At 44.7% G+C, this 27511-nt stretch overlaps 1 protein-coding gene across 5 annotated transcripts in view; it reads right to left on the reverse strand.

The window, feature by feature from the left end:
- The window catches only part of GFRA3 (GDNF family receptor alpha 3), a 39789-nt gene that overhangs the window by 10476 nt on the left and 1802 nt on the right, over positions 1-27511 (reverse strand). The window contains exons 2-8 of one of the 5 annotated variants that reach the window (XM_045490324.1): positions 22363-22650; positions 18884-18976; positions 17271-17583; positions 15187-15290; positions 14887-15021; positions 14458-14546; positions 13584-14255 (exon numbers count right to left, since the gene is read on the reverse strand). In XM_045490324.1, the coding sequence (XP_045346280.1) occupies positions 14166-14255; positions 14458-14546; positions 14887-15021; positions 15187-15290; positions 17271-17583; positions 18884-18976; positions 22363-22650 (1112 nt within the window). In that variant the 3' untranslated portion in view covers positions 13584-14165. Of the gene's footprint in view, positions 1-13583; positions 14256-14457; positions 14547-14886; positions 15022-15186; positions 15291-17270; positions 17584-18883; positions 18977-22362; positions 22651-27511 lie in introns of those variants that run through there. The other 4 variants (XM_045490310.1, XM_045490315.1, XM_045490342.1 and 1 more) reach the window with 4 other exon arrangements.

Genomic DNA, 27511 nt, shown 5'->3' on the forward strand with positions numbered 1-27511 from the left:
TCAGACAAAGGGAGACAACAAATATTCCATGACCTTTCACTATGTGCTAGGCTGGGAGAAAGAGCAGCATTGTAACAAAGAACTTGGACTCTGGACTGAGGCCACCTTAGGTCAGAGGTCTGTCCTACTACTGACTCACTGTGTGTTTAGGGACAAGCTAATTCTCTGAGTCTCATAACATGTAAATAACAACGGTTCTTATCTCTAAGGTTGTTGAGGGGATTAAATAATATATACAAAGCACTTAGCAAATTCTCTGACACATAATAATCAATGTTCAGCAGTTTTGTTTTTTTTTTTTTGAGAGAGAGAGCATGCGTGCATGTATGTGAGAGTGGGGAGGGGAAAGAGGAGTGGGAGAGAGAGAATCTTAAGCAGTCTCCGCACTCAGTGTGGAGCCTGACACGGGGCTCCATCTCACAACCCTGGGATCACCACCTGAGCTGAGATCAAGAGTTGGTCACTTAACTGACTGAGCCACCCAGGTGCCCCAAGCAATTATTATTACTCATTCTTATAACGTTAGTGTAAAACAGCTAAATAATTACAAACTTTTTTTTCCCTAAACTTTTTTTAAACTCTTCAGACCGAAGCAGGAATTTCTTTGTGTTCCTGTTTAATTACATGGGTGTAGTTGATTGGACTCCTTGGCACTAACAGGTCAAGGGTTTCCCCATTCTGCCTGCTGCTTAGAAGCATGCCTGACACCAGCTGTTAAAACAGAAATGGTTTGAGGCCTGTACACATAGATCTAAAAATCAGGGCATGGGTATGAATTACTGCTAGAGAGACAGAAGGGAGGCATTTTTGGATTTGTGTGCTTCATATGTTAGTTTGCTAGGGTTGCTGTGACAAAGTACCAAACACTGGGTGGCTTAAACAGCAGAAATGTATTGTCTCACAGTTCTGGAGGCTAGAAGTCCAAAATCAAGGTGTCAGTAGGGTCGGTTCCTATTAGGGGCTGTTAGAGAGAATCTGTTCCAGGCCTCTCTCCTAGATGGTGATGTGCTGGCAATCTTTGGCATTCCCTGACTTGTAGAAGCACCATTGTGACCTCTGCCTTCATTTTCACATGACATTCTCCCTCTGTGCTTGTCAATGTCTAATTTTCCCCCCTTTGTATGGTTATCAGATATATTGGATTAGAGGCCCACCCTACTCCAGCAGCACCTCATCTGAACTAACCACATCTGCAATGGCCCTGTCTTCTAATAAGGTACTTCTGAGGTACTGAGGGTTAGTGCTTCAACACATGAATTTTGGGGAGATACAATTCAGCCCATAACATGTTAGCACTTCTCAACTAAGCTTATGACTTCAAACTTTTGAAAATTTCAGAATTTGCTGGTGTTTCTTCCTGTGGCCATTTTTTTTTCCCCCCAAGATTTTAAGTAATCTCTACACCCAACGTGGAGCTCGAACTCACTACCTGGAAGAGCAAGAGTCACATGCTCCACTGGCTGAACCAGCCGCCCCCTTGTGGCCATTTTGAAGTTGTAATTCCAGGGGCGCCTGGGTGGCGCAGTCGGTTAAGCGTCCGACTTCAGCCAGGTCACGATCTCGCGGTCTGTGAGTTCGAGCCCCGCGTCAGGCTCTGGGCTGATGGCTCAGAGCCTGGAGCCTGCTTCCAATTCTGTGTCTCCCTCTCTTTCTGCCCCTCACCCGTTCATGCTCTGTCTCTCTCTGTCTCAAAAATGAATAAAACATTAAAAAAAAATTAAAAAAAAAAAAAAAAAAGAAGTTGTAATTCCATGGAGGACTCCTCTTCACCCTTCTCATCTAACTACTTCTCATTATCAATCCTGTTTTAACAGAAGAGGAAGGAAGGAGGAGCTCAGAAATGTTTAGTCACAATGAGTAGGACTGCAACCAGGGTTTACCTGACTCCAAATCCTGTGCTATTTATTTCTAGGGGTACAGGCCTATGCTATTGTAAAAAGCAATATTCAGCTGAACAGCTTAAAACCATAACCTCAAATATGTTTGTAATCTGCAAACTTCCTCAAATGGCATTTACATCGATGACTCCAAATGAGCCCCCAGCAATTCGTGCAATGGTCAGGGCAGACTCAAATCAAGTTCCTTGTCCAGGGTAAAGACAGGACACCACAGGACCAGGCTCCAGAATATGGTTGCTGGAGACCTGACCTGCTATCTGCAGTTGTTCTATCATCAAGAGTAGTTTCTGGTCTCCTGGTTCTCCCAAGTCAATGGGATTGTGTAGGTTAAGAAGCTCCTCTCCCCCAACTACCAACGCACCTTAAATACCCTTCTCTGGCAAACTTTGGCCTCTGTAGACTCTTGGCAGGTAATAGGAGATGGCACCACCCCCCACCCCAAGTTCAGAAAGAGAAGTACAAGAAGGATTTCTGGTTCAGGAGAAAAACTACCTCCCTTACACTTGGCTTCTTTTCCATTAAGATTGAAAGTTGCAAATCAATCAGGAGAAAATTGCCCTCGGGACTGTTGAGCAGACATCTTTGCTCAAATCAGATCCTGGATGTGTGTGTCAAAAGCACCTCACACTCTCATTCATTGCCAACCAAGTCTCTGGGGCAGTCCAATTGATTTAGGAGCATTCACTCAGAGCTAGCAATCACTGCACACATCTTCTGCTGCTGGGTGAGCCCTCTGATTACTACTTCTCACTCACTGGTCTAATGGGCAAGGTGAATCTACAGCACGCTGGATAAGGACAATACTACGAAATCAAGGACAGAGCCCCTGTCCTCCACACTCCAGGATTACCAAGCTGAAAAAAAACTGTAGGTACTAAAAATACTTTTAGGTTTTAAAGGAGTGGGGGAAGGAGTTGTCATGGGACATCTACCACATGCGAGGTGTTTGGCATACATTAGTTCGTTAAATCTTCATATCTCTAGTGGGTAGATGCTATTAACATCTTCATTTCTAGGTATAAACAATATTTTAGCTATGGAAAGTAGAATTTCTTAAACCTAAAAATAAATAATGAATAGGTTTTATGAGTGGACCATTATCTTTAATTTCTCTCACAGAAGGGACCTAGAAAGAGCTCTCTGGGCAGGGTGGTTAAATGGTTATCACTCTTGCACTGCTTTGCCTGCTCTCATCTCCTGGGGAAAGTTTTAAGCACATCTTCATGGTCGGACAGATCTGGATTCAAATCATAGCTCTTACAGGAAAATTAATTTACTCGAACTATTTCAAACAGAGGAAATTTAATATAGAGAGTTTAACACTGTGGCCACTCAGGTGGCAGAAATGACAGAAGAACTTTAAAGCCATACGAGGTAAGTGAGGTAACCCAGAGATTAGCAAGAGCAAGAAACCACTACCATCTAGTCTGGAGGCCAAAGGAAGGACATGGAGCCCAGAAGCTGTCAAGGATAGGGGTATTCTGGGTCCTCCTATCCTCAGCTCTCCAATCTTGTACAGTGGCTACCATTGGCCAAAATCAGCCAAAATCCAGCTGACAAAGGAGCCTGGGAAATCCAGCCTGATGGGAGGTGGAATGGAGGTAGAAGTGTGGGGGTGGCCCACCCATGAAAAACAGTATCAGAAAGGGGGTGATGGATCTGAGGGCAAACAGGCAAATGATGGGCCCAGCCCTTGCTAGTTTCAAATTCCTCCTTTAAAACCAATGATTTGTATTTCACGGGGTTGTTGTAAGAATTAAAGGAGCAAATACAAATAAATATTAGCACACTCCCTGGCACATAGTATGAAGGCAGCTATAAATTATTTTTCCCTGGATGGAAAAGCTAATATTCAGACAGATGAGAACATTTGTTCAAGGAAAGGGCTTGGAGGCTGGAAGATGGCTGTGATGTTGGGCAGGTCACTTCATTTATTTGAGCCATCATTTCCTCATCCTACCAACTAACTCACTGGGTTGCTGAGGGGATTCATTCTTCCTGCAAATATTTACTGAGCACCGGCCATGTTCCAGGCTTTGTGGGCGCAGGTAAACAAAACAGATGTACATTGCCTCACTTTCCTGGAGTTTGCAATCTGGTCAGGAGAAAGGCATTGGCCAGAAAGTTGTACAGATCGCACACATGTAACAACACTGTGATAAATGCTATGAAGGAGAGGTAAGTACTGGGTGGGAGGGTTACAGGGTGGCCTGGCCTAGTCTGGGGAGGTCAGGGCAGCTTCCCTGTGACTAAGGTCACTGGGTCTGAAGAATGAGTGGCAGGGGGGCCGGTGAGGGGCAGTGGTAGAGTGAGTTGGGGAACCGCGGGAGGAGCTCTTTGGAATGTTTAAACGTTAACCCGTCATCGTACCCGCAGCCTCCCCAGGAACAAGCGGCCATGCTCGCCTGCGAGGACCTCCAGCCTCCCTCGCCTTGCACCCCGCACCTCCCAGAGACTCCCGGGCGGCGCGCGCAGGCAGTGGTGCCCGCCCAGGCACCGGCTCTTCCCAGCAGGGCACCGAGTCCCGCCCTGGCCGCCTGACCCAGGAGCAGCTCGTGCGCTCGGCGGCCTCGCGACCCGGGCGGCCTCCGATCCTCTGCTAATGCGTATCGAATTTTTGTTGAATGCGGCCCCGGGCCCGCGCAGAGAGCTCGGCGGCGACGCTGCCAGAGCCTCTTAATTCCCTTTGCATCGATCCCGCCGTTAATGACCTAACCTTCTCCCCTAATTAACTGACAACTGCATTAGGCGGCGCGCCTCCCCGCACGCAGCCTGCGGCTTCCCCACCGCGGTTCTGCCCGCGCCGAGGAGCCCGCGCCGAGGAGCCGCGCCAGCGGTGGGAGTGGGAGCGGCCGTTACCGCCCTGACTAAACCCGGAGCCCTGCCACTGGGGTCCGACGTGGGGGGTCGTGTTTCAGGTTTTGGATGCGCCTTCGGTCCTGATCCGTCACTAAACGTTTGCTGCCGTTGTTTATGCTGTTGTTGCTTAGTTTGTGCCAACACTGGGCAGAACATTTAACATGCTTTAAGCTTACTGATTCATTACAACGACCCAAGAGGCGGATGGAGGAAACTGGGACTCACAAGTGGAGGAACACAGCAATCACCAAGGCTGTGCAGCAAGCGGCTGAGGGAGGTGGGACTCCCACCCTTTCTTACCCGAGTGTGCCCTTATCTCGTAAGCTTCCTACCCTCCAATATATAATTTAAACTGTACTTAAATGTGAAATTTAAACTAAATTTAAATGTAAAATATACAAAATGTGAAGTGCTTAGCACACTAGGTGGCACATAATAAGCACTCAATATTTAGTGTGACAGGATAACTCATTTAAATACTGATTGGGGTTTATTCTCCTTTGCCTTCCCTCTCCTGAATGGTCATTTCACCCAAATGGTCAGGTCTGTAATCCCTTAGGGGACGGAGAAAGCCGAGGCAGCTTGTGGTCTTTTGACAAACACAAACACACAGGGGTCCCAACCTTCATACTTCAGTATAAGTTACAAAGGATTTTTCCTCCCTCCCCTTCACCCATGCACATTATATACTGGGACCACGGCAGGACTTAACCTCAGTTTCATTTGTGAAATAGAAATATTACCTGTAGCTCTGGTTAAGATATATTTTCTAACCTCTACTACAGGCAAGTATTATATGCTAAGGGTTCTGTGAAAATGGGATTCATTTGCGCAGGACCTTTTCACAGGTTTTACAGGTTACTGAAATGATCTGACGGTCATTCACTGTTTTACTCTGATTCTCTCTGCAACCTGGTTTGCGGGCCTTTATTTTCATTTTGTATTAGTTTTATTTTTTTTTTTTTTAGTATATTTATTTATTTTGAGAGAGAGAGGGAGAGGAGTGGAAGAGAGAGAGAGAGAGGGAGAGAGAGAGAGAGAGAGAGAGAGAGAGAGAGAGAGAGAGAGAATCCCAAGCAGGTTCTTTGCTATTAAGCACAGAGCCCGACTTGGATCTCTGTCTCATGAACTGTGAGATCATGACCTGAGCCAAGATCAAGAGTCCAACGCTTAACCGACTAAGTCACCCAAGTGCCCCAAAATGTGTATTTTTAAAAGTCACCTCAGGGGCACCTGGATGGCTCAGTTGGTTAAGTGTCCAACTTCGGCTCAGATCATGATCTCAAGAGTTCGTGAGTTTGAGCCCCACATCAGGTTCTGTGCTGACGTTTGGAGCCTGGAGCCTGCTTCAGATCCTGTGTGTGTGTGTCTCCCTCTCTCTCTCTGCCCCTCCCCCACTCATGCCCTGTCTTTTACTCTCAAAAATAAGCATTTTAAAACAATAAATAAATAAATAAATAAATATCACCTCAAATCTCCTCTGGGATGAGGCAAATTATGGAAAAATATATTTAAAAATAAAATGGATGAAATAGCAATTCAAGAGTTTGGCCAATATTCATTAAGTTGGGTTGGCATTTCAAAGTGAGGAAACTGAGGCTAGGAGAGGTTCATGGAATTGTTCCAGCAAGGCAACAAGACTTCAGGACTGGGAACCCTGTCCATGCTTAGCCACCTCCTCCTCTCTTTCCTTCTACTTCTTGGGAGTCACCTTCCCACCCAAGTACCTAACATCTCATACTGTACACTTCCTGCAGGAGAAACCTGGATTTGACAAGTCCCTGACACCTAACACTGAAGTAAATATTAGATCAATATATTCCCAGCCAGCCATTTCCTCTTCCTCTCTGACAAATCTATCAGTCACCACTTTTTAGCAATAGTCATTTTCTAGATCAAGAGGCTGAAGCTTCACAAGATTAAGCAATTTGCTTGAACTCACTCGGCTGAGAGTTTTGCTGAAATTCAAACCCAGATCAGGCTGGATCCACTTTCCATTGTACTCTTTGCACTACAACATGTTTTTCTTAAAGACTAGAGAGCTATGTTCCCTGACACAAGCTTGACATGTAATTCCTTAAGAATTAAGTGATTTAACTTGGCCTAGAAGGGAGTTCTCTTCCCCTTTGGGGCGTGGGGGTGGGTGGTAGGGAGCCAGCCTGAATTAGAGGGTCTCTTTCAGAAGCCACAAGGCCGCTTTGTGACGGAGACTGTTAAAGGGCACAGGCAGAATCTGCCTAGGGCAAAGATGGGAAATGAGGCAAGTCTCCTACATGCAGGAGGAGAGGAACCACTCTTCAGAGGGAGAGGAACAAGATTGTCTCTCTCTGGACATCCCACTGTATGATGTGCTCACCTCTTAGGTGTCGCTCCCTTCCTAAGAAACACTTCTGTCGCTCATCTCTGTTTGTTGACCTTCTATTATCCTTTAAGGTTCTACTCAAATGTAGCCTCCTCCGAATGAAGCCCCCCCATGAATTGACTGTCTTGACTGTCCCTCAGGAGTCTCACAGGCCCTGGATCACATGCTCTTACACGATAAACAGAATCTGCTTCAAATGCACTTGCCAGTGATTAGCTGTGTGACTCTGGGCAAGAATTAACTTCTAGACTTCTATCCCCATCTGTAAAATGGGGATAATAGTGCCTGCCTTCAGAGGGCTGTAATGAAGTTTCAATTGGATTATACACGTGAGATAAGGGAAAAAATATTAACTGTATATATTCATGGCATAAACCTCTACTGAGGAGCATGGAGAGAGAGGAAAGATTGTGTAGAGATGGCTGCTTTGTACATATAATACAGAGAAACAGATGGGAAAAGAGGATGTTAAGTTTTGCTGTGTATTTTTTCCAAAAGACTGTGCAATCATTATTTAAATTTGTTTCAAATATTGTGGATGCCAGATTGATACCATGTGGAGACAAGCCTATGAGGCAGCTCAGCTTTAAAAAGATATACACATTGAGCTCTTAGTGCAGTGTTTGACACAGACCAAGTACTCAAATAATGATGTCTTTATTATTTGTCTATCTGTCTCTACCACAATACTTGTCTTCATCTCTGTGGCAACCTACTGCCTGCCCTATGTGGTCCACAGTAGGTGCTCAGCAGGAAGAAGCCTCCATTGGAACCCCAAAGCCAACCAAAATCTGGGGAGACCATACTCCCAGAACAAATGCCTGATATTCAAGCTGACCACAGCAACTGGAGTGGGGTCAGCCCAGGGAGGGGCTATTTGCTCTAGCCCTCTGTGGGGGATGGGCTCCTCCTTTCTGCCTGTCACTGTTCCCAGCCCAGACACAGGCTCACTTCATCCTCTCCCTGCCACACACTGACCTCTGTGCCCTGGGATGTCAGCAAGGGGTCAAGGGGCCATGGAGCTCCCTGTGGTCGCGGATGCCAAGCATGCCAGGCCAGAAATCTTCACATTGTTTCCTCAGGATTCCTGCCTGCTCCATGGGCCTGGTTTTCAGAACAGCAGCTCTGCAGTTGGTGTGTCTGCAGAGGAGACACCTCCCTCGCCCAGGCAGTCAGGTTGGGAAATGAGTGACCCTGAAGACCTGGGAGCACCTTCCCCCCAAAGAACTCCAGTCACGGCAGACTACCTGTAATTCCCTCAACACTCCCTGCCCTTTCCAGTCTCTGCTCATTCTGGTTTTTGGGGTGCCCCCCCCCATTTCTGCCTAATTAAATCCTACTTCTTCAAGGTCCAGCCAAAATACCTTCTCTTCCCGGAAACCATAACTATAGCCTAAAAGAGCTCCCCCTTACCCCCACACTCCTCATCATAGTCTCTGTTCTAATTTAAGACATAGGGCCTCACCCCAACACTGGACAAATGTGATGTGTATCAAAGATTATGCCTGGGAGTCAGGAAGGCTGAGGTTTGATTCCTGGATCAGTCACTTGTTAGCCCTGTAACTTGGACAAATTGCTTGGCCTTGTTAAGCCCCTTGTAAAACAGAGGGAAAAAATAGGATAGTTCTGAAAAGTAAATGAAATAATGCTCATTAAGCCATTAGCATTATGCTTTGCACACATGAAGCTCTTAATAAATGTTAGTCCTCCACCTCCACACCCATGTACAGTATGTCAGTTAGGGCCTTGACCAGCTCAATATGTGCAAGGGGAATTTTATTGGACCAAGTCTCCCAAGCTCCAGATGTGAAGAGTCTTCCTCCTGAGAGAAGCAGAGATGCTAAAAAGAGACTGGAGTTTCTGACAACCAGAGATCCTAAGAGAAGAAAGAGGGTGAGAGACTACGAATGTTGGTCAGATGGGATGTAGAGGTGAAGATAGAGGGTTATTAGCCAAAGAAATGGCAGTGCTTTTGTCAAAGGGAAAAATCTTTTCTTCTACCTCTTATGTTCAGTATCAGGAAACCTGTGTATTAAACTAACAAAACACAGATTAACAGGAGAAAAGGCAAAAATTGTATTAATATTTACCTGCACAGGAGTTTACAAAAAGAAGTGAAACTCAAATAAGACCTGAGGTTAAATTAGGGGTCTTATTTACCCTTTTAACAAAGTAAAGAGGGTTTGGGGGCACAGGACAATAAATTGTGGGGAAGTGACTAGGAAGTATATGGGGGAAACTAATGGAAGATAAGGGCTATTTTAGGAAGGCTGGTTTTTGCAAACTCATCTTGGTGTTGATTCCCCATCCTCAATCATGCCCTGCTTTCAGACAGTTAAGGGGAGGGCACAGAACTCTTCCTGAATCTGTTGATTCTCTATCATCTTCAGGTCAAAATAATCCTTACACCAAGTAGTATATTTAGGAATGGCATTCTCTGATTCCCTTCAATTTGCCTTACTCTTCAACTGCCAGAACCAAAAACCTAGCAAAGCCTCCTTCTGCAGCCATAAAGAACCTCCACTCAGGGGCACCTGGATGGCTCAGTCGGTTAAACATCTGATTTCGGTTCAGGTCATGAGATCATGGTTCATGAGTTCAAGCCCCCATCAGGCTCTGTGCTGACAGCTCAGAGCCTGGAGCTTACTTTGGACTCTGTGTCTCCCTCTCTGCCCCTCCCCTACTCATGCTCTGTCTCTGTCCCTCTCTCTCAAAAATAAACAAACATTAAAAAAAAAATTAAAAAAGAACCTCCACTCAGATCTAGCTCCAAGGGTACTTCTCAGACCCAGAGCCTCGGCACCTGGTCTGTGTTCCTACATTCCCATCCCTTCAGGGCATCCAATAAGGAAGCTCAGGAGATACTCCAAGGCCAGGAAAGAAGCCACTAAAGAAGCAAGCCCTGACTTCAGGTAATTAAGACCCACTGCAATTCCCTGACAGGAGTCTATGCCATTGGGCCTGTCTGAGCCACTCTGTGTCCCTCACACAGGCCTGGCATTGTCTCTCAACCCAGAAAAGCCAATCTAGAACCTATGCATAGACAATCAGATTTTCTGTGAATTTCGAACTAGAATGGGAGATCACTTAGGTGAACTCGAAGTAGGTCTGCAGAAAGAATGAAGTAGATGGTTCAAGATGTCTAGGCCTTCGAGAGAGGGCAATCAAGACTGGTTCCTGGGGCGCCTGGGTGGCGCAGTCGGTTAAGCGTCCGACTTCAGCCAGGTCACGATCTCGCGGTCCGTGAGTTCGAGCCCCGCGTCGGGCTCTGGGCTGATGGCTCAGAGCCTGGAGCCTGTTTCCGATTCTGTGTCTCCCTCTCTCTCTGCCCCTCCCCCGTTCATGCTCTGTCTCTCTCTGTCCCAAAAATAAATAAACGTTGAAAAAAAATTTTTTTTAATTAAAAAAAAAAAAAAAAAAAAAGACTGGTTCCTGACTCACCAGTCTCAGCACCCCAAGGCCTGGATGAATTTCCTGGGGTTGGGTTTCAGGACATTCCCCTTTTACTAAGTAATTCCAATATTTCTGTTACATTCAACCAAAAGATCCTTGACTAACACATTAACTCTCTTTGACTCTGTGCCTTGTCCAAGGTCCCTCAGATCTGAGACACAGACACAGAGTTCTGGCTTACATCTTGGAGTTCAGAGCTTGAATAGTATCTCCCAGGGGCAGCCCCACCCAGAATTCAGCCCACAGTTGGAAGGAAAGCCAGCACCATCACTCACCACTCCTCCTGGGCAGGAAGCAGAACATCTGGTACCCACAGATCCCCTCCCAGAGGTCATAATAATAATAGCTGCCATTTATTGAGTATCCATCTTGTATCAGATGCTGTGCTAAGTATTACTTCCAGTCTTCAAAAAAATCGTGATTTTTAAAATAGGTTTTAAATATTTTTACTATTATCTAACTTAAATATGCATGGAGAGCAAAACAAGCATAAATTCCTCATGCTTATAAGCTTTTATAGAAATAAGAAGCCAAAAACTTGCCAACCAAAACCATTAAAATTGATATAAACATTAGTTGATACTGCCAATTAGTTTTTTTTGGCTGAAGATAAATTGATGATGTTATATTTATTTTTGTAAGAAAAGCAAAACAGGGGTGTCAGTGGCTCAGTCGGTTAAGCATCTGATTGTTGGTTTTGGCTCAGGTCATGACTTCATGGTTTGTGGGTTTGAGCCCCATGTTGGGATCTGTGCTGCAGGCAGTGCAGAGTCTGCTTGGGATTCTTTCTCTCTCTGCCCCTCCCCAACTCTCTACGTAAATAAATAAACTTTAAAATTTTTTTAAATTAGAAAAGCAAAATAAAAATGGCAACCCTTTAAGTTAGGTATTTCTATTGGCATCCCCAGTGGACAGGAAGAAATGGTGGCTCAGAGGGGTAAAGCGTATTTCCCAAGGTCAAAGAGCTGAGGGTTATAATCAACCAGAATAAATGAAAAGTCTCAACTGCCCAAACTTGAGGTCTGGCTGCTAGAGTCCTGGGCTGCCCCTTCACCAAAATGGCAGCTCATAAATGGTCAAGGAAAGATCTTGAAAAATACTTACAACCTGGCACAGAGCAAATGCTTGTTAAAGGTTTGTTGAATGAATGCATGAATGAATGAATGGGTGAATATGAAGGGCGTTGTTTAAAAGACAGTCTGAAAAAATAAATAAAATAAAAGACAGTCTGCTCTACCCCAATGATGCAGAGGCCTGTAATTCAGCACTCCCCATTTACCACTGCTGTCAGTGGCCCTTCCCTCCTTGTTACCCAGGAGCTAGTCTAATGGCATTCGCCATTCCAATCAGCCAGGATACCATTAAAAGCTTCAGTCCAGCCACTGTGCCCCCACCCCAGGTCTTGGCTCTGGGCCCTGGGCTTGGGGAGTGGCCTAGTTGTTTACCAGAAATTTGGACCTTATTCAGAGAAAAGCACAGATGACCTATTAGTCTAATTCAAGCACTTAGCAAGGAATGACTGTACCATTCACACCCCCAGCCCCAGGCTAATGGAGTCAAAGCAAATGGAGAGGTTTTGCCAGCTCAGAGATCTTCCTGGGAGGGGTGAAGGGGAAGGTCTCCAAGTGCCCCCACTGAAGTTTGCAGGGAGGAATGTTGACCTAGCATTTTCTGGGGGCAGCGTGTACTATGGGGATACAAAAATGTGTAAGAAGAGGCTTCCCTATTCTACCCGCCACTCTGGCAGCATTTCTGCACATCCTACCGCCAGTCACCTGCTCACTACCTTAAAACTTGGTTGAGAGAAAAATGGGAAGACAACCAAATATCCATTGATAAATAACTGGTTAAATAAATGATATATGTAGGAATATGCATTCATATAAGTCCATGCTCTGAAGCTGATAAAAAGGATGATGTAGTTCAAGCTCTACTCATGCATGCTGAAAGATATCTGTGACTTACACAGTGACATGCAGTGTCTGATCCCACTTATATAAAGTTATACATACCCATAGATTTTCATGTGCACATATAGGCAGAGAGCATTTGGCAGTTTGCTGGTGGGATTTTAGAGTATTTTACTTTCTTCTTTATAATTGTCTGTATTGTCCAAATGTTCTACAAAAACCACATACTGTAATTGCTAACTTTTCTGAGTTCTTATATTGTGTCAGTTCCAATGCTTTTATATGGATTATCTCATTCCTTATGAAGTGGGTTCTATGCTTTTTCACATTACAGATGTAGATAATGAGGTCTAGAAAGGTTGAGCCCAAGGTCATATAGCTATTAACTAATAAAGTCAAATACTGTTGGAAGATCAAATGAATTAATGCATGTACTTGCATGCAGTAGAGGCTCAATAAATGACAGTTATTATTATAATTATTGTACAGCACTTATCGCACTGTCTTGTTCTTCTTGTCTTGTCTATTCCTCTGCTCTGGAGTCTAAAAGACTTGAAAACAGTATCTGAATCAGTACTCCAGAATCTCCTGCATCCAGCACAGTGCCTTGCTGAGCCAGCACTCATCAGATGCTTAAGCAAAGAGTGAGTGAATGAATAGACAAATGTCCACAGCTCTATAAATATATTTTCCCAACTACTTTGTTTCCTTATCCCAACAGGATTGCAAATGGGATTGAGGACCAGTCTCTCATTTCCTCTGGCCCCCATCATGGTCTGGAGCAAGCCAATAACACGAGCAGGTGCTCAATAAATGCTTTGGTTGACTGGGGATACTCCCCTCTCAGCTCCTGTGGCAGATCCCAGGTAGTATCCCAGATATGGCTGGATCTGGGACAGATACCAGGTCCAAAGCCTCACATAAGCTATTTTTCCTTCCAACTCCATGTTAAGTACACAGGGACGTTGAGAGAATTGCTGAGGTCACACAGCAATTGGTGGGAGGGTAACTGTGTCTCCTGGTCCTGGCCACCTCTATTCTTGTACCTGTAACACTTCTAATTCTACATAAATTCACAATGCGAGAAAACAGGAAAAGAGCAAAGTTTTAAGCCAAATGTTTAATTATGATCCAAGGGGCTGGGGATACTTCAGGACAGTAGCAGGAAGAAAGCAAAACCCAAATGTTCCGTTTCCTGAGGCTCAAATGCTCTGATGGATCCCCAGGTAGGGTAGGCACTAGGTTCCTATATCCCATTCAGAGGAGGAGACAAGGGGGTAGGAGTCTTGCACCAGCCTTCCTTACAATGGGGACTGTCTTTCTATGCTGCCTCAGAACATCCAGCCCTGCCTACCTGGAGAATGCAATAGATAATGACTGATTTGTTAGAGCCTGGGTGATTCTGGTGGGCAAGAGGAAAGGATTATAAGAGTGACTGGTAGAGATGGTCTCCACCAGAAGATATGGCTAAACCATGGTCACCAAGTCCTAAGGAAGGGCTGAGGAGGGAATGAGTCAGTTTCAACGATGGCCCCATGTGGAGTCAGGTGGATATGCAGTATGGACTGAGGGTCGCCATGTTGTTTACTGCACCTCCTTCCTGATGCCGCTCTTTCCTTACCCCTTGCAGGCTGAAGGTCAGGCTGGTGTGGTAGAGGGGAGAGGGGCCCAGGGGAAGTCCAGCTACCAGAGGCTCAGGAGAAGAATCAAAGTAAGTGTACAGGAGAAAAGAGAGTGCACCCAGGGCTGTGGCATCAGAGCAGGATTTTTGTTCTGTAGAAGAAATGGAATGGAGTCAGCTCCACCCCCTTCACCACTTTGGCATCAGTCAAAGCCTGTCCCCCCACCCCTGATGTGTCCATTAGAGATCTATAGTATTCATGACCACAGTGAGGTCACCTCATCTGTCCCCTTGTCTGGGTTTCCCCCAGCTAGACCAGTAAAGGTAGGAGGTGTGTAATAAAGGAGACCCTACCTGGTGTTCCATCACAGAAAAGGTAGAGTCTGCCCAGTCCTGGGAGAAGAGTTGGCTGTGAAAACGCATCTTAGCTGCAATGGCCTCCACTGAGGAGAGGAGAGAAGGTAAACAGAAGCGGGCATATGTTGGAGATCTCTTAGGCTCCCATGAAAGAAAAGGGAATGTCTTAGGGACCCTGGCATATGGCAGGATGAGTAGGAATGGGATATTGTTTCATTCTGCTTGCTTATTCCTAAAGCTGAAGAGTGTCCCTGGGGCCAAGACAGGTTGAACAGGAAGCTTGAGGGGTCACCAGGGAGTAGGAGGGGGCTACTCTGTGTGCAGGAGATGGATGGAACCAGTGTGGACCACAGAGCTGACCCTTTTCCTCAAACTGGGTCCAGCTGATCCAATCCCGGGGGCTGGGAGCAGGTGTAATGCACTCACTGAGGCAGGAGTTGTGGGAGAAGGACTCTTCCAGCTGTTCACACTCTTCCTGCCGGTTGCCACTGCCTCGGCAGGTGCAGCTTAAGGCAACACTGATGTTGACATTGCTGACAAAGTTGGGAGTCATGGCAGTCCCTGTGGGGTGAATAAAGGACTGTCAGGGCCTAGGCCACCCAAACTTCAACCCCCACTCTCTGCCACCTGTCTCAGGACCACCCCATCTGGGTTCAGTCTCCAGAGGATTCTCACCCCCGGGAGTAGCCACCCTGTGGGCTCCCTTCATATGGCCCCCAGCCTCACCAATCAGCCCCATGTATGCTCGCAGACATCTGGACTGCTCTGTTGCACAGGTCCCTAGGATGTCCAAAGGATGGCAGTGGGTCTGGAAATCCACCAGGCGAGATCTGGAAGAAGGGAAATTTCAAGAGTCCCCATTGAGGGTCTGGTCTGCAGCCTTCACCCTTGCTCCCCTTTAGATGACAGACCCATCTTCATGCCAAATCCTCCTTTGCATTCAGGGCATGGTCCAGGGCTTCCCCCTCAGTGAAGCCTGTTTCTATCACAATTAAGTGCACGATCACCCCAGTCCCAAAGCATGCCACTCTGAATTTGGGCTCCACAATCCCTAGGTATGAGATTTCAGGCAGCTTCTTTAACCTCAGTTTTGTCAACTATGAATAGAAATGAAAACAGTACTTCCTCATGGGTTTTTGTGAGGATGAGGTAAGAGACTGCATGTACAGCATTTAGCATAGTTGTTGGTACATATGAAATGTTCATTAAATGTTAAAGACTATTATTACTAACATTGATCCTACAATAGGTAAGGCTGGTTATCTTCAGATGATACAAGTATGTTTTTCTGTACATATTTCTGCAATTTTCCTTACGTTTTGCCTTTTGTTGGATAGGTGGTTTATTTCTCTGTCACGCTCACCCAAAAGCAAACTCCTTGAAGGAAAGGACAGTATCTTAGTCAACCAGACCAGCACTTGTTATGTGATAGTAATAGCTATCAGCAACACAATAGGCAGTCTAGCAGAGCAGTTAGGCCAGACTCCAGGCCAGACTTCTTCATTCCAGACCTCATTCAGTAACCTTACTACCTGGATGAGTCTCAACAAGCTATTTAAACATTCTCTGCTATGGTTTCTTCTCTGTAAAATGCAGATGATAAAAAAACAACAGCACTATCTATCTTGTAAGGTTTACATGAGTTAATACATACTAAGTACCTAAAACAGTACCTAGCTAAGTGTTGGTGTTATGATGATTGAGAGCTTTTATGTAGTATTTTACAGAAGAAGGAAGTGGAGCTCAGAGAGGTTAAATAACTTTGCCCAAGGTTACGGAGAAATAAGGGGTAGAACCAGGCTGCAAAATAAGTGACTCTCACTGTCAACGAATTCTACTTGAGTGGATGATAACTTCAATTTGGTGAATGTTTTGTCCTGAGAAGGCAGAGGAAAGCCAGGTCAGAATTTCAAATTATCTGGACAGTACATATCAAACACCTTACCAACAGTTGTGTACTTTGATTTGGTAATGGCAGTTATGGCCACACACCCTACGTAATAGTTAGATTTGTGCACAAAGATTAATGAACAAGTGATATTTACTGCATTATTTATAGCAATAAAAAAAGCAACCTAAACATCCAACAATTGAGGAAGGATTAAATAAAGTATGGGGCATCCATAAAATGGAATGCAATGTAGGCATTTAAAAATCAAGTTGCCAAAAGGACAGTAAAACACAAAATAAGCACCCACCATTTATTGAGCACTTATTCTGCACCAGTAAGCTAAGCACTCTACATAAATTATGTAATTTAACGCTCACCAGAATCCCATGAGGTCTGTATTATTATCCCACTTTTTACAGAGGACTCAGAGGAACGTTAGGTTAAGTGATGGAATTTTAGCTTAAAGTGACGGGCTCAAAATCGAACAGCGCCAGGATTTAAATTCACATCTGTCTGACTTCAGAGCCTGTCTTCACCACTGTTCCCTGCTGCCTCCATGGAAAAATGCTCAGGAGATACGCACATAAGTGAAAAAAAAAGAAGGTACAAATATATTTCTAGAAAATCCAGTTTTGTTTATGGGTATACAAAAAAGACTGGAAGGAAACGCTCCCAAAAGTATGTAGATTATCTTCAGGTGATGGATTCTTATGGATTTTATACGTTTTATATTTTCTGAAGTTTTTACACAAAGGAAAACAATTTTTTTTGATCACAGGGTTTTCAGAAAATACTACAGGGTGAAGTCAGTCCACGGCCTCTGGGGGGCAAGCCCAGCTCTGCACAGGAAAGCACCCATAAGGAGTGGCGTGCACTGCGCCCTTACCCACACCCAGCCCTCCCGTCCTGGCACCGGCACCTGCACAACGGGTCAGCGACGCAGAGGCTCTGCAGCTCCAGGCAGTTGGGGGCCCCAGACGGCAGAGCGCAGCTGGGAGCGATGGTGTTGCGCCGGCGTTGCCCACAGCCCTGGTCGGCCGGTGCGCAGGGGCACAACAGGAGGCCCTGAGCGTGGGGCTCCGAAGCCTTCTCGAAGAAGGCGCGGAGCTGATGGAGGCAGGTGTGGCGCTGGCAGCGGGATCCCGAGCACGCTTCCCCATAGGCCTTGCGCAGCCGATCACACTTATCATTAAGAGTACATAGCATGGCAAACTTGAGGCAGAGGTCTGAGTCTGCGGGGATAAGGGCACCAAGTCACCAGTACTCTCTGCAAACGTGCAGCCCAGTTTTGCTAGGAACCCCTGCAAACCTCGGATTTAACAAGGATGGTGGTGGGGGTAGGAGGAAAGGTAGGACTCCCTGGAATAAGTCCACTGCGAATCCTAGACTTTCCCTCTACCCATAAACTATATCTGGTATTTGTGAGCTTCCCCCATCCTACTCCTCAGCTTTCCTACGTGTTAAAAAAATAATAATAAAATAAAATAAAATAAAATAAAATAAAATAAAATAGGCCATATACATATCTTACACTCATTTACCTAGACTTGAAGTGGCCAGAAAGCTCAAATAACCAAAACCCTTTCCTCAATCCTATGGTGGATTGAAGTCTCATGGTGGAAATCATCATCTAGAGGCCCTACAACATTCTAAAGCACTTTCTGAACTGTCCAAAACATATGTAACTAAATTCTGCTGAGGATTTTTGTTTGGTTTTGCATCTATTTGGCCCATTTTTAATATTACCTGTCTGCCTTTAATGATTGATGCATGCATAAAAGTTCCCTGTGCTCTGAGGCTGGGGAAATTATGGTGATATTTTTATTGACAACATTCCAGCAGTCAGAACAATGGAGTAAATGGAACAGGTTATTCCCAGATTCCTTATAAGTAAGTGTTTATGCATAAATCTCTACACTTTTCTCTCAAAATACTAATTCCAATATACAGGACTAACTGTACAACAAAGCTCCTATCTTTCTCAAAAAGTGAGTGTCCGTGTGTGTGTGCCTTTCCAATTAACACAAGAGCCTCACTTTCCAAAAAAAAAAATGCATTTTAGTCCTTGCCAGACTGATGGCTCCCCACCCTGAGTAACCCCTGAGCAATCACATTCTTTCTCAACATTTTCCCTGCCCAACACCTCACCCATCCCATTAAAATGGTATGAAAACAAGCAATTTCCTAGTCTTCAGGGACAAAAAGCTACTTTCCTGGCTGCCTCGAATGAGGGTAACTACTTTATTTCAGCATTTTTTTTTTTCTGGGACTGCTGCCACTCCATCAAACGCTTTGTAGAGACCCACCTTTTGGAACCAAGGAGCCCTAATGGCCTCCCTATTAACTATTTGTTGACATATAAGACCACAAATGCTCACAGCTCAGACTTCCACCCTGACACAATGCTTCTTTAGTTACGTGGCAGGCTAGAACTCTCTCCCAACACGCCCTCCGTCTGGCTTGTGTTCCCCATCAGTCACCCTTCCTTCAGGGTCCATCCCTCATGTCCCAACCTCAGACTGCCCTCCACACCTGGTTTGAGCATGTTCAGTTTGCTGAGATTCATTTTCCAGGGTTTTCTGGTCACGGTGTCTTCATAGGGGGAGACATCCAGTTCATAGTCACCTAGAGACAAGGTGATAAGAATCCTGAGGACCAGATTGGAGGGTGGGAACAGGAGGGGCTGTGGGCTCCTTAAGGGGACATAATAGATCATAAAGTCACTGCATAGCTCATAGACACAGTAGGTACTCAATAAATGTTGGCTAATCTTGTTGGAAGAGAAGGATGAAAGAGTGCAAAGTGTCACCCAGTTTGCCTTTGAGAATGCATCTATAGGGAGGAAAAAATATGGATGAGGTCAAGCAAGTAGGAAAGGATGGTCTGGATATCTGGGAAGCCCTGAAAGCTCCCAAGGGGAAAGGCAAGAAGACAAGAGGATCTAGGGAGAAGTCTCTGGGGAAGTTCTGAAAGAGAACTGATTAGGATGAGGAGTGGAAAACAGGGAACAAAAAGGGTGGTAAATTGCATTACTGTTTCCAGCTATTTGCTAGCTACCCACCCTATGAGAAGATTATACACACACACCCCCCCCTCAGTTGCCATGTGACTTTCAGGGCCCCTATGAGAGGAGTATACTTCCACACCCTACTATAAGGATTGCCCATGTGATTTGCTTTGGCTTGTGGATTGTGAGCTGAAGTGACATAAATCACATCTGAGCAGAAGCTTTAAGAACCATCACATGGTCTTGCTGCTGCTCTTTTCCCTCTAGCAGCCTGGATCATCAAATGAAGAAGACAGAGCAAAGACAAATCCCACTCAAGGAAGCCCACAGCTGATGTGTAACATGAACAAAAATTAAATTTTTTTTCTAGGAGGCCAGATATTTGGGGGTTGGTTGGTTATTACTGCAGCATAACCTGGCAAATTCTTATTAAAAATGTAATTGGTGGGGTTGTCTGGGTGGCTCAGTCGGTTAAGCATCTGACTCTTGATCTCAGCTCAGGTCTTGATCTCAGCATCATGAGTGTAAGCCCCATGTTGGGTTCCACACTGGGTATGGAGCTTACTTAAAAAAATAAATTAAATAAAAATTAAAATTAAAAAATTTTAATTGGTATCTAGAAATGAGTGCTGCAGTAACAAAAAAAAATCTAAGATCTAAGATCTAAAAATCTAAAATTTTATTGGCTTTGGGACTGGGCAGTGAGTGGATGTAAATAAGCTGTTCCTGAAGTATGAAAAATGGCAGTCCTCAATATGCAGTGGGAAAGCATTTGGGAAAACTGTTGCCTGCAATAACTTGGAAGGAAGATGTTATATTGAATGAGCTTGTGCTTTAAGGAAAAGAAGCTGAGAAGCAGAAGGTTACTAGTATGTCTTCTTTTTTTAATTTTTAAATGTTTATTTATTTTTGAGAGACAAGAGTGTGAGTGGGGGAGGGGCAGAGAGAGAGAAGGAGACAGAATTTGAAGTAGGCTCCAGGCTCCCAACTGTTCCAAGCTGTCAGCACAGAGCCCAATGTGGGGCACGAACTCACGAACTAAAAGATCATGACCTGAGCCCAAGTCAGGAGCTTAACTGACTGAGCCACCCAGGTGCCCCTTTACTAATATGTCTTGATTGCCATTGGCTGCATTTTGCAAGGTACTACAAGAAAGTTAAGCTCAGAGAAGAATTGATCAGTTTGCAAATAGAGAGGAAAAAGAAAAGAAAAAATCCAGAAATTTCAGGATTTGCAGGATTAAGAGATGGAACTGGTTTTCATATTCAAATATTAAAATATAAAATTAAAAAAATGCTTTGAGTAATAAGGTCCATTAAGACTCAGCCTTGGGGCAAAGACCAATTCAAGTATATGGCTATCATGCCCTTTGTGGAGATCTCTCACTGATTAAGATGGTATCAATAAATCCTGCCAGTTATGCTCAGGGAAAAAAGACTAGGGTAGTGGCTCTCCCTCTGATAAGAGCAAGATACTTCTGATTAAGTCTAGAAAGAGATATATGTCTTGAAAAGAATTATAGGGAAGGCTACTGGCACCAGAGGTGACAGAAACCAAAGATATAAAAAAAGCAATTATGTTTTGAGAAAGTTGTACTGCTAAGAGCCACCAGCCAGGATTCAAATAGACTCTACTGGAGACTTAAAATGCCCCAACATTTCTCAGGTAGGCAGCAAGCTGAGAATGCTCTTCACTCCTCAAAGAGGTGAGAGTCTCCAATATCCTTCTCAGATATGGCCAAAGAAACCTGTCATGGGTAGGGGCTGGGCCAAGAGCCCTGGAGAACAACAGATAAAGCAACTGTCCCAGGGAGCAAAAGCAGGGCCTTATTAAAGAGCAATTCCTACTCCCTAAGGGCCCTAAGATGGCCCTTAGACAACAATTTGTGCAGAGGACTTCAGAACAGCTATGAAGTAATGTCTGCTGTGTGCTTCTCATTCCTCCTCTTTCTGAGAGTGTTTGTGGTGGTTCTCCAGTCCCTGTTCCACTGATGTATACTGAGAATATGTTGGAGGCAGGCAGATGACTGGTCCTTTTTGTCCACAGTTAACTAGATCAAGGGGAGTCCTATCCCCACCTGACAAAGAAATTATCACAAGATCCTAGTCTGGAAGCCTGCTATACTATTTGGATAGAACTCTTAGGTTTCCACACTTACTGCCATGTGATTTTCAGGGTCTCCTGTGGGAAGAGTATACTCCCCCTCACCAGGAATTCAGGCTTGGCCATGTGATCTGCTTTGTTTGTGGAATGTGAGCGTTAGTATTTTATGTAACATCTGAGTAGCTTTTAAAGGCATCATTTGCTTCTGCCATTACCCATTTCCCTCTGCCATGAGAAAAGAACATTCCAGATGGAGACCGTACCTTCAGCCAGGATCCCAGAATGAAGAAGATACATGAAATAGTTGACACAGAACATGAGCAAGAATGAAAACTTTGTTTTACAAAACACTGTTTTGTTACTGCAGCACAGTCCAGTAAAAGCTGACTAATACAGAGAGGCGTCTCTGGAAAGAGTCAGAGGAAGCTCCTCTCTTTGGCTCTTCCAGTCCTTCTCTCTCACTATCTTCTGTCTGGCTAACGAGTATCCTTTCTGTTAAAGGCAGGACCAGGATGCTGTTTCCCACTGTCTCTGAACTTATGGATTATGTTGTATTTGGAATCTGTGTACGGGTTAAGACCATTTTCCTCCACCTTTTCTCCATACACTTCTGTCCCAGGAGCTCCCCAGGTTGGGCCACAGTCTGGTTCAGAGCTCTGCCAAGAGGCAGCTACATGTTGCCAGGTAGGAAAGGGGGAAGTAGGAAGAAGAGAGAGCAGCACTGTGGGTGCCCAAAAGTATACTGCCAATTCCTCCGTCTACTTCTTGTAGATGTCAAGTGCAGAGCTTCATTACCATCCCAGCCAGAATCTACCATGCAGCCTATAACCTGTAGGATTAAACAACCACCCCACAAGAGCCATCTTCCTTAGCTTAGTCCACTCTATGAGGGGGGCCTCACCAAGGCTGCGGGCAAGGTGAATGGTCCAGTAAATGTCCAGGCAGGCAACTTGGTTCTTCATGCGCCGATGGCATGTGCAGCTCATCAGAGAGCTATTCCTGAGGTGCTTTGCTGCCTCCCTGCAGTCCTCAGGGACCAAAAGTTCCTGTGTGGGTGACGGGGTGCTTATACTAGAGGTGCAGGAATTCAGGTGGTAGTAGGCAGCACCGCAAACCGGATCGGCCTGGCACTTCCTCCTGGCCTGAATACAGCGGTTCACGAGCCGGCCCTCTATAGGGAGAGGGTCTGCTGTGGAGGAAGAGAGACCAGGTGAGGCTCACATAAGGTCAGAGTAGCTGCCTGGGAGTAACAAGGTGTGAGGTAGAGTAGAGGATTCAAGATGAAACCTTGGGCAGGAAAGTCTTGGGGTGGCATAGAGGCCTTTAGGAATAAGTGGAGAGAAAAGCCCAGTAGGAGTAAAGAATCTGCAGCTGTCATAATCTGGACAGAATAGATGAGGTCCAAGAAGAGGTGGATTTGAAGAGAGGCTGCTCAGCCTCCTAAGAGAAGGAGGGGGACTGTTGTCTGAAGCTGAGCCTGATATGACCCTGCCAGGCACAGGGAAGAGGGCCCTTGGCAGAGCAATGCACAGGCAGGGCTAGTATAATAACCAGAGAGTTGACAATGTGCATGGGAGTGCTAAATGAGAGTCAGCTACAACTCTGAGGCTTCCATTAAAAGTCACTTTAAAATACCTTTACGGGGGAACTGTTTGGTGTTGGTGTTTGGGAACTTTTGCTGATTCTGTCACTCAATAATACCGATGTTGGTTTATAGGTCAGCCTTGTGGATCTTCCCTACATTCTAGGACTTAGCATCCTTGTCAAAGGGTAGCCATCATGCTGCCAGTTTTGCAAGGCAAAACATCTAAGAGTCATTTTTAATTCTTCTCTTTCCTTCATATCCTATGTTCAATCCAGTAAGTCCTGCCAACTCCACAATATATCAGGACGCTGTCCACCTCTCTCCACATCTATCACCACATCCTCAAACCACCATCAGCTTTTGTCTGAACTACTGCCAAGACTCCTTATTGGTCTCCTTGATTCCATCTTCCAAATTCATTCTCCCATACCATTCAGCCATACTTTTTTTGTTTTGTTTTCCAGCTTTAGTGAAATTTAATGGAGATAAAACATCGTGTAGGTTTTAGGTGGGCAACATGATGATTTGATTTACATATATATTGTGAAGTGATCAAGACAATAAGATTAGTTAATATATCCTTTACTTTACATAACTAACATTTTGCTGTTGCAGCCAACTTTCTTTAAAATTTTTTTAATGTTTATTTTATTTTTGAGAGAGCGAGAGAGCGAGCACACAAGCAGGGGAGGGGCAGAGAGAGAGGGAGACACAGAATTCGAAGCAGGCTCCAAGCTCTAAACTGTCAGCACAGAGCCTGACTTGGGACTTGAACTCATGAACCATGAGATCATGACCTGAGCCCAAGTCAGAGCTTAACTGACTGAGCCACCTACGCACCCGCAGCCATCTTTTTTAATGACCTTTTTTTTTTTTTTTTTTTTTACACGTTGGAAACCATTCCCATTGAGATAAAATTCATACAACATAAAATTAACCATCTTAAAGGGCATAATTAAGTGGCATTCGGTACATTCATAAGTTGTACAACAATCACTTCTATCTAATTCCAATATATTTTCATGACCCCAAAAGGAAACCCATACCCATTAAATAGTCACTCTCTCTTTTCCAATATCTCTAGTCCCTGGCAACCACTAATCTGCTTTGTCTCTACAGATACCTATTCTAGATATTTTATGTAAATAGAATCATAAAATATGTAATATTTTGTATCTGGCTTCTTTCACCTAACATATTGCTTTTTTTTTAAGTTTATTTATTTTGAGAGAGAGCACATGCATGCATAAACAGGGAAGGGGCAGACAGATGGGAAGAGAGAGAATCTCAAGCAGGTTCAACCACAGTGAGGACCCTGATGTAGTGCTCGAACCCATAAACTGCGAAATCATGAGCTGAGCCAAAATCGAGAGTTGGATGCTTAACCAACTGAGTCACCCAGGTACCCCTAACATATATTTTTTTTTTTTTCAACGTTTATTTATTTTTGGGACAGAGAGAGACAGAGCATGAACGGGGGAGGGGCAGAGAGAGAAGGAGACACAGAACCGGAAACAGGCTCCAGGCTCTGAGCCATCAGCCCAGAGCCCGATGCGGGGCTCGAACTCACGGACCGCGAGATCGTGACCTGGCTGAAGTCGGACGCTTAGCCGACTGCGCCACCCAGGCGCCCCCCAAAAAAATTTTTTTTTAAATAATAACCAGAGTCGCCTGGGTGGTTCAGTCAGTTAAGTGTCTGACTCTTGGTTTTGGCTCAGGTCATGATGTCACAGTTTCGTGAGTTCCAGACCTATATCAGGCTCTGCACTGGTAGCACAGAGCCTGCTTGGGATTCTCTCTCTCCCTCGTTCTCTGCCCCTCCCCCACTAGTGCTGTCTCTGTTTCTTTTAAAATAAATAATGAATAAACTTAAAAAAGAAATAAACAAATAACAGAGGAATTTTGTGAGTCACCTCTGTAACTTCTCTGAGCTCCTTCCCTCTATTTAAAATCAAAGAGGGGCGCCTGGGTGGCGCAGTCAGTTAAGCGTCCGACTTCAGCCAGGTCACGATCTCGCGGTCCGTGAGTTCGAGCCCCGCGTCGGGCTCTGGGCTGATGGCTCAGAGCCTGGAGCCTGTTTCCGATTCTGTGTCTCCCTCTCTCTCTGCCCCTCCCCCGTTCATGCTCTGTCTCTCTCTGTCCCAAAAAAAATAAATAAACGTCGAAAAAAAAAAATTAAAAAATAAAATCAAAGAGTGCCAGAATGAGGAGGGGCATGAGTTTAGTTAGTCCAACCTTTTCTTTCAATCAAACAATAATTAACTCAATTACTTATTAAAATGCAGATTTCTGACACCATCCCAGAACTACTGAATCAGAAGCTGTGGTGATAATGCCTGGGAATCTGAGTTTTAGCAAGTTCACTGGAAAATATGATGCATCCCAAAGTTTGAGAATTGGTCATATCCAATGCACAAAGGCAGGATCAGTAGTATCGATTTCACCTTTTGCTTCAGGCTCCAATATGCTTCAGCATGACATTGTTACTCTTTTTATTTACATTTTTGATATTTTGCTCCTCATGGATTTTGGGGGGGGCGGGGAGCATTGATTTTGATTTTTAGTATATGTGCAGCTGAAGCAAGCATTGATTTTGATTTTTTTTGAGAGAGAGATGACACAAGTAAGCGAGGGGCAGAGGGAGATGGGGGAGAGAAAGAATCCCACAAGGGGCAGAGAGAGAGAGAGAGAGGGAGAGAGAGTGGGGCTCACCTGAATGGGGCTCGTGTTCACCCTATGTGGGACTTGAACTCACAAACCATGAGATCATGACCTGAGCCAAAGTCAGATGTTTAACTGAATGAGCCACGCAGGTGCCCAAGTCAGCACTGATTTTTATTTTTTTCTTTTTTTCCAACCAGGTGGCTTGATTTTATTGCAGGGAAGCGAGGGAGAGGCTGGGCAAGTGAGGGTCTCTGTAGGAACCCCCATTGCTGAGTAGGACTGCCAGGCCCCAGGTCTGTCTGGAAGTCAGGAGAGGATCAGAGGCCTGTCCCTTTTGGTCCATCTTGGGCCCAGGGGTTCAGGCCCTCACTACTTGGGATCAAAGAAGGGAACAGCTTTTCCTGTTTTTCCCACAGTCTCCAGCGGAAGGTCCATGCTGTGCTCAGAGTTGATGCAAACCTTCTTGTTGAACAGGTCAATGTCAAACTCAACTTCTCCCACCTTGTTAAGCACCTGACTGACCTCATTAGAGCAGCCTTCACAGGTCATGTCCACGGAGAACTCGTGCGTCGGCATGACTGTGGATGTGATGGTGGCTGCAGCAGCAACGCCTCTGATTTTCATTAAAAAAAATTTTTTTTAACATTTATTTGTTTTTTGATAAATAAATTAAAAAAGCGAGAAAGATAGAGAATGAGCAGGGGAGGCACAGAGAGGGACAGAGGATCTGAAGCAGGTTCTGTGCTCATAGCAAAGAGCCTGAAGCAGGGCTTGAACTTTGAACTCATGAACCATGATATCATGACCTGAGCCAAAATCAGATCCTTAATTGACTGGGCCACCCAGGTGCCCCTGATTTTGCATTAAAAAAAAATACTGCATTAAGAAGCACCTGGCCAAGTCAGTTGGTGGAGTATGAGACTCTTCTGATCTCAGAGTTGTGAGTTTAAGCCCCACATTCACTGTAGAAATTACTTAAAAGAATTTTTTAAATCTTAAAAAAATATATATTGCATTAAAATATTCTTTATCTTGACTACTTTTTCAATGGCACCCCCTTCACTCACTCACCTTAGTCCCAGTTCTGCCTAGCACAATTTGCTTCACTTTCTGGACCTTAGTTTCCCAAATGTAAGGTGAGGAATTTGGATTAAACCAGTGTTTCTCAATGGAGGGCTAGGGAAGATATAGGTTAGGCCCCTTACAGGAGTATATCAGAATTTCCAAAGGTAATGGGTGGCTCAAAAAAGTATATTTGATCGTTATATATGTGGAAGATGAAAAATACTTTTGAAATTTCAAAAACATATTTAGAGAAGGCATGAGAGATTTATCTTTACCAAAAGAGAAACATGGATTTGGATGGTTTAAGAAGGGGAAGGGAAGGAAAAATAAGACAACAGAGAGAGAGGCAAACCATAAGAGATTCTTAAAGACAGAGAACAAACTAAGGGTTGCTGGAGGGGTGTGGGAGGGTGGGGATGGGCTAAATGGGTGATGGACATTGAGGAGAGCACTTGCTGGGATGAGCACTGGGTGTTACATGTTAGTGATGAATCAGTAAACTCTACTCCTGAAACCATTATTACACTATATATTAACTAATTTGGCTTTAAATAAAACTAAAACAACAAATGAAAAATACTCACCAATTTTAAATAAAACAAAATAAACAGTTTGAGAAATATTATATATTTAAGATGTTACTGCTGGTACGTACCCAATAAGTGCTTGCTGAAAGAAATGTAGCAAGTCCACGTCTCACTGCTTAAACTGGACTAAATATTGAGTCAGAACAATT

The sequence above is a fragment of the Leopardus geoffroyi genome, chromosome A1, assembly GCF_018350155.1.
Source record: "Leopardus geoffroyi isolate Oge1 chromosome A1, O.geoffroyi_Oge1_pat1.0, whole genome shotgun sequence".
Classification (NCBI taxonomy): domain Eukaryota; kingdom Metazoa; phylum Chordata; class Mammalia; order Carnivora; family Felidae; genus Leopardus; species Leopardus geoffroyi.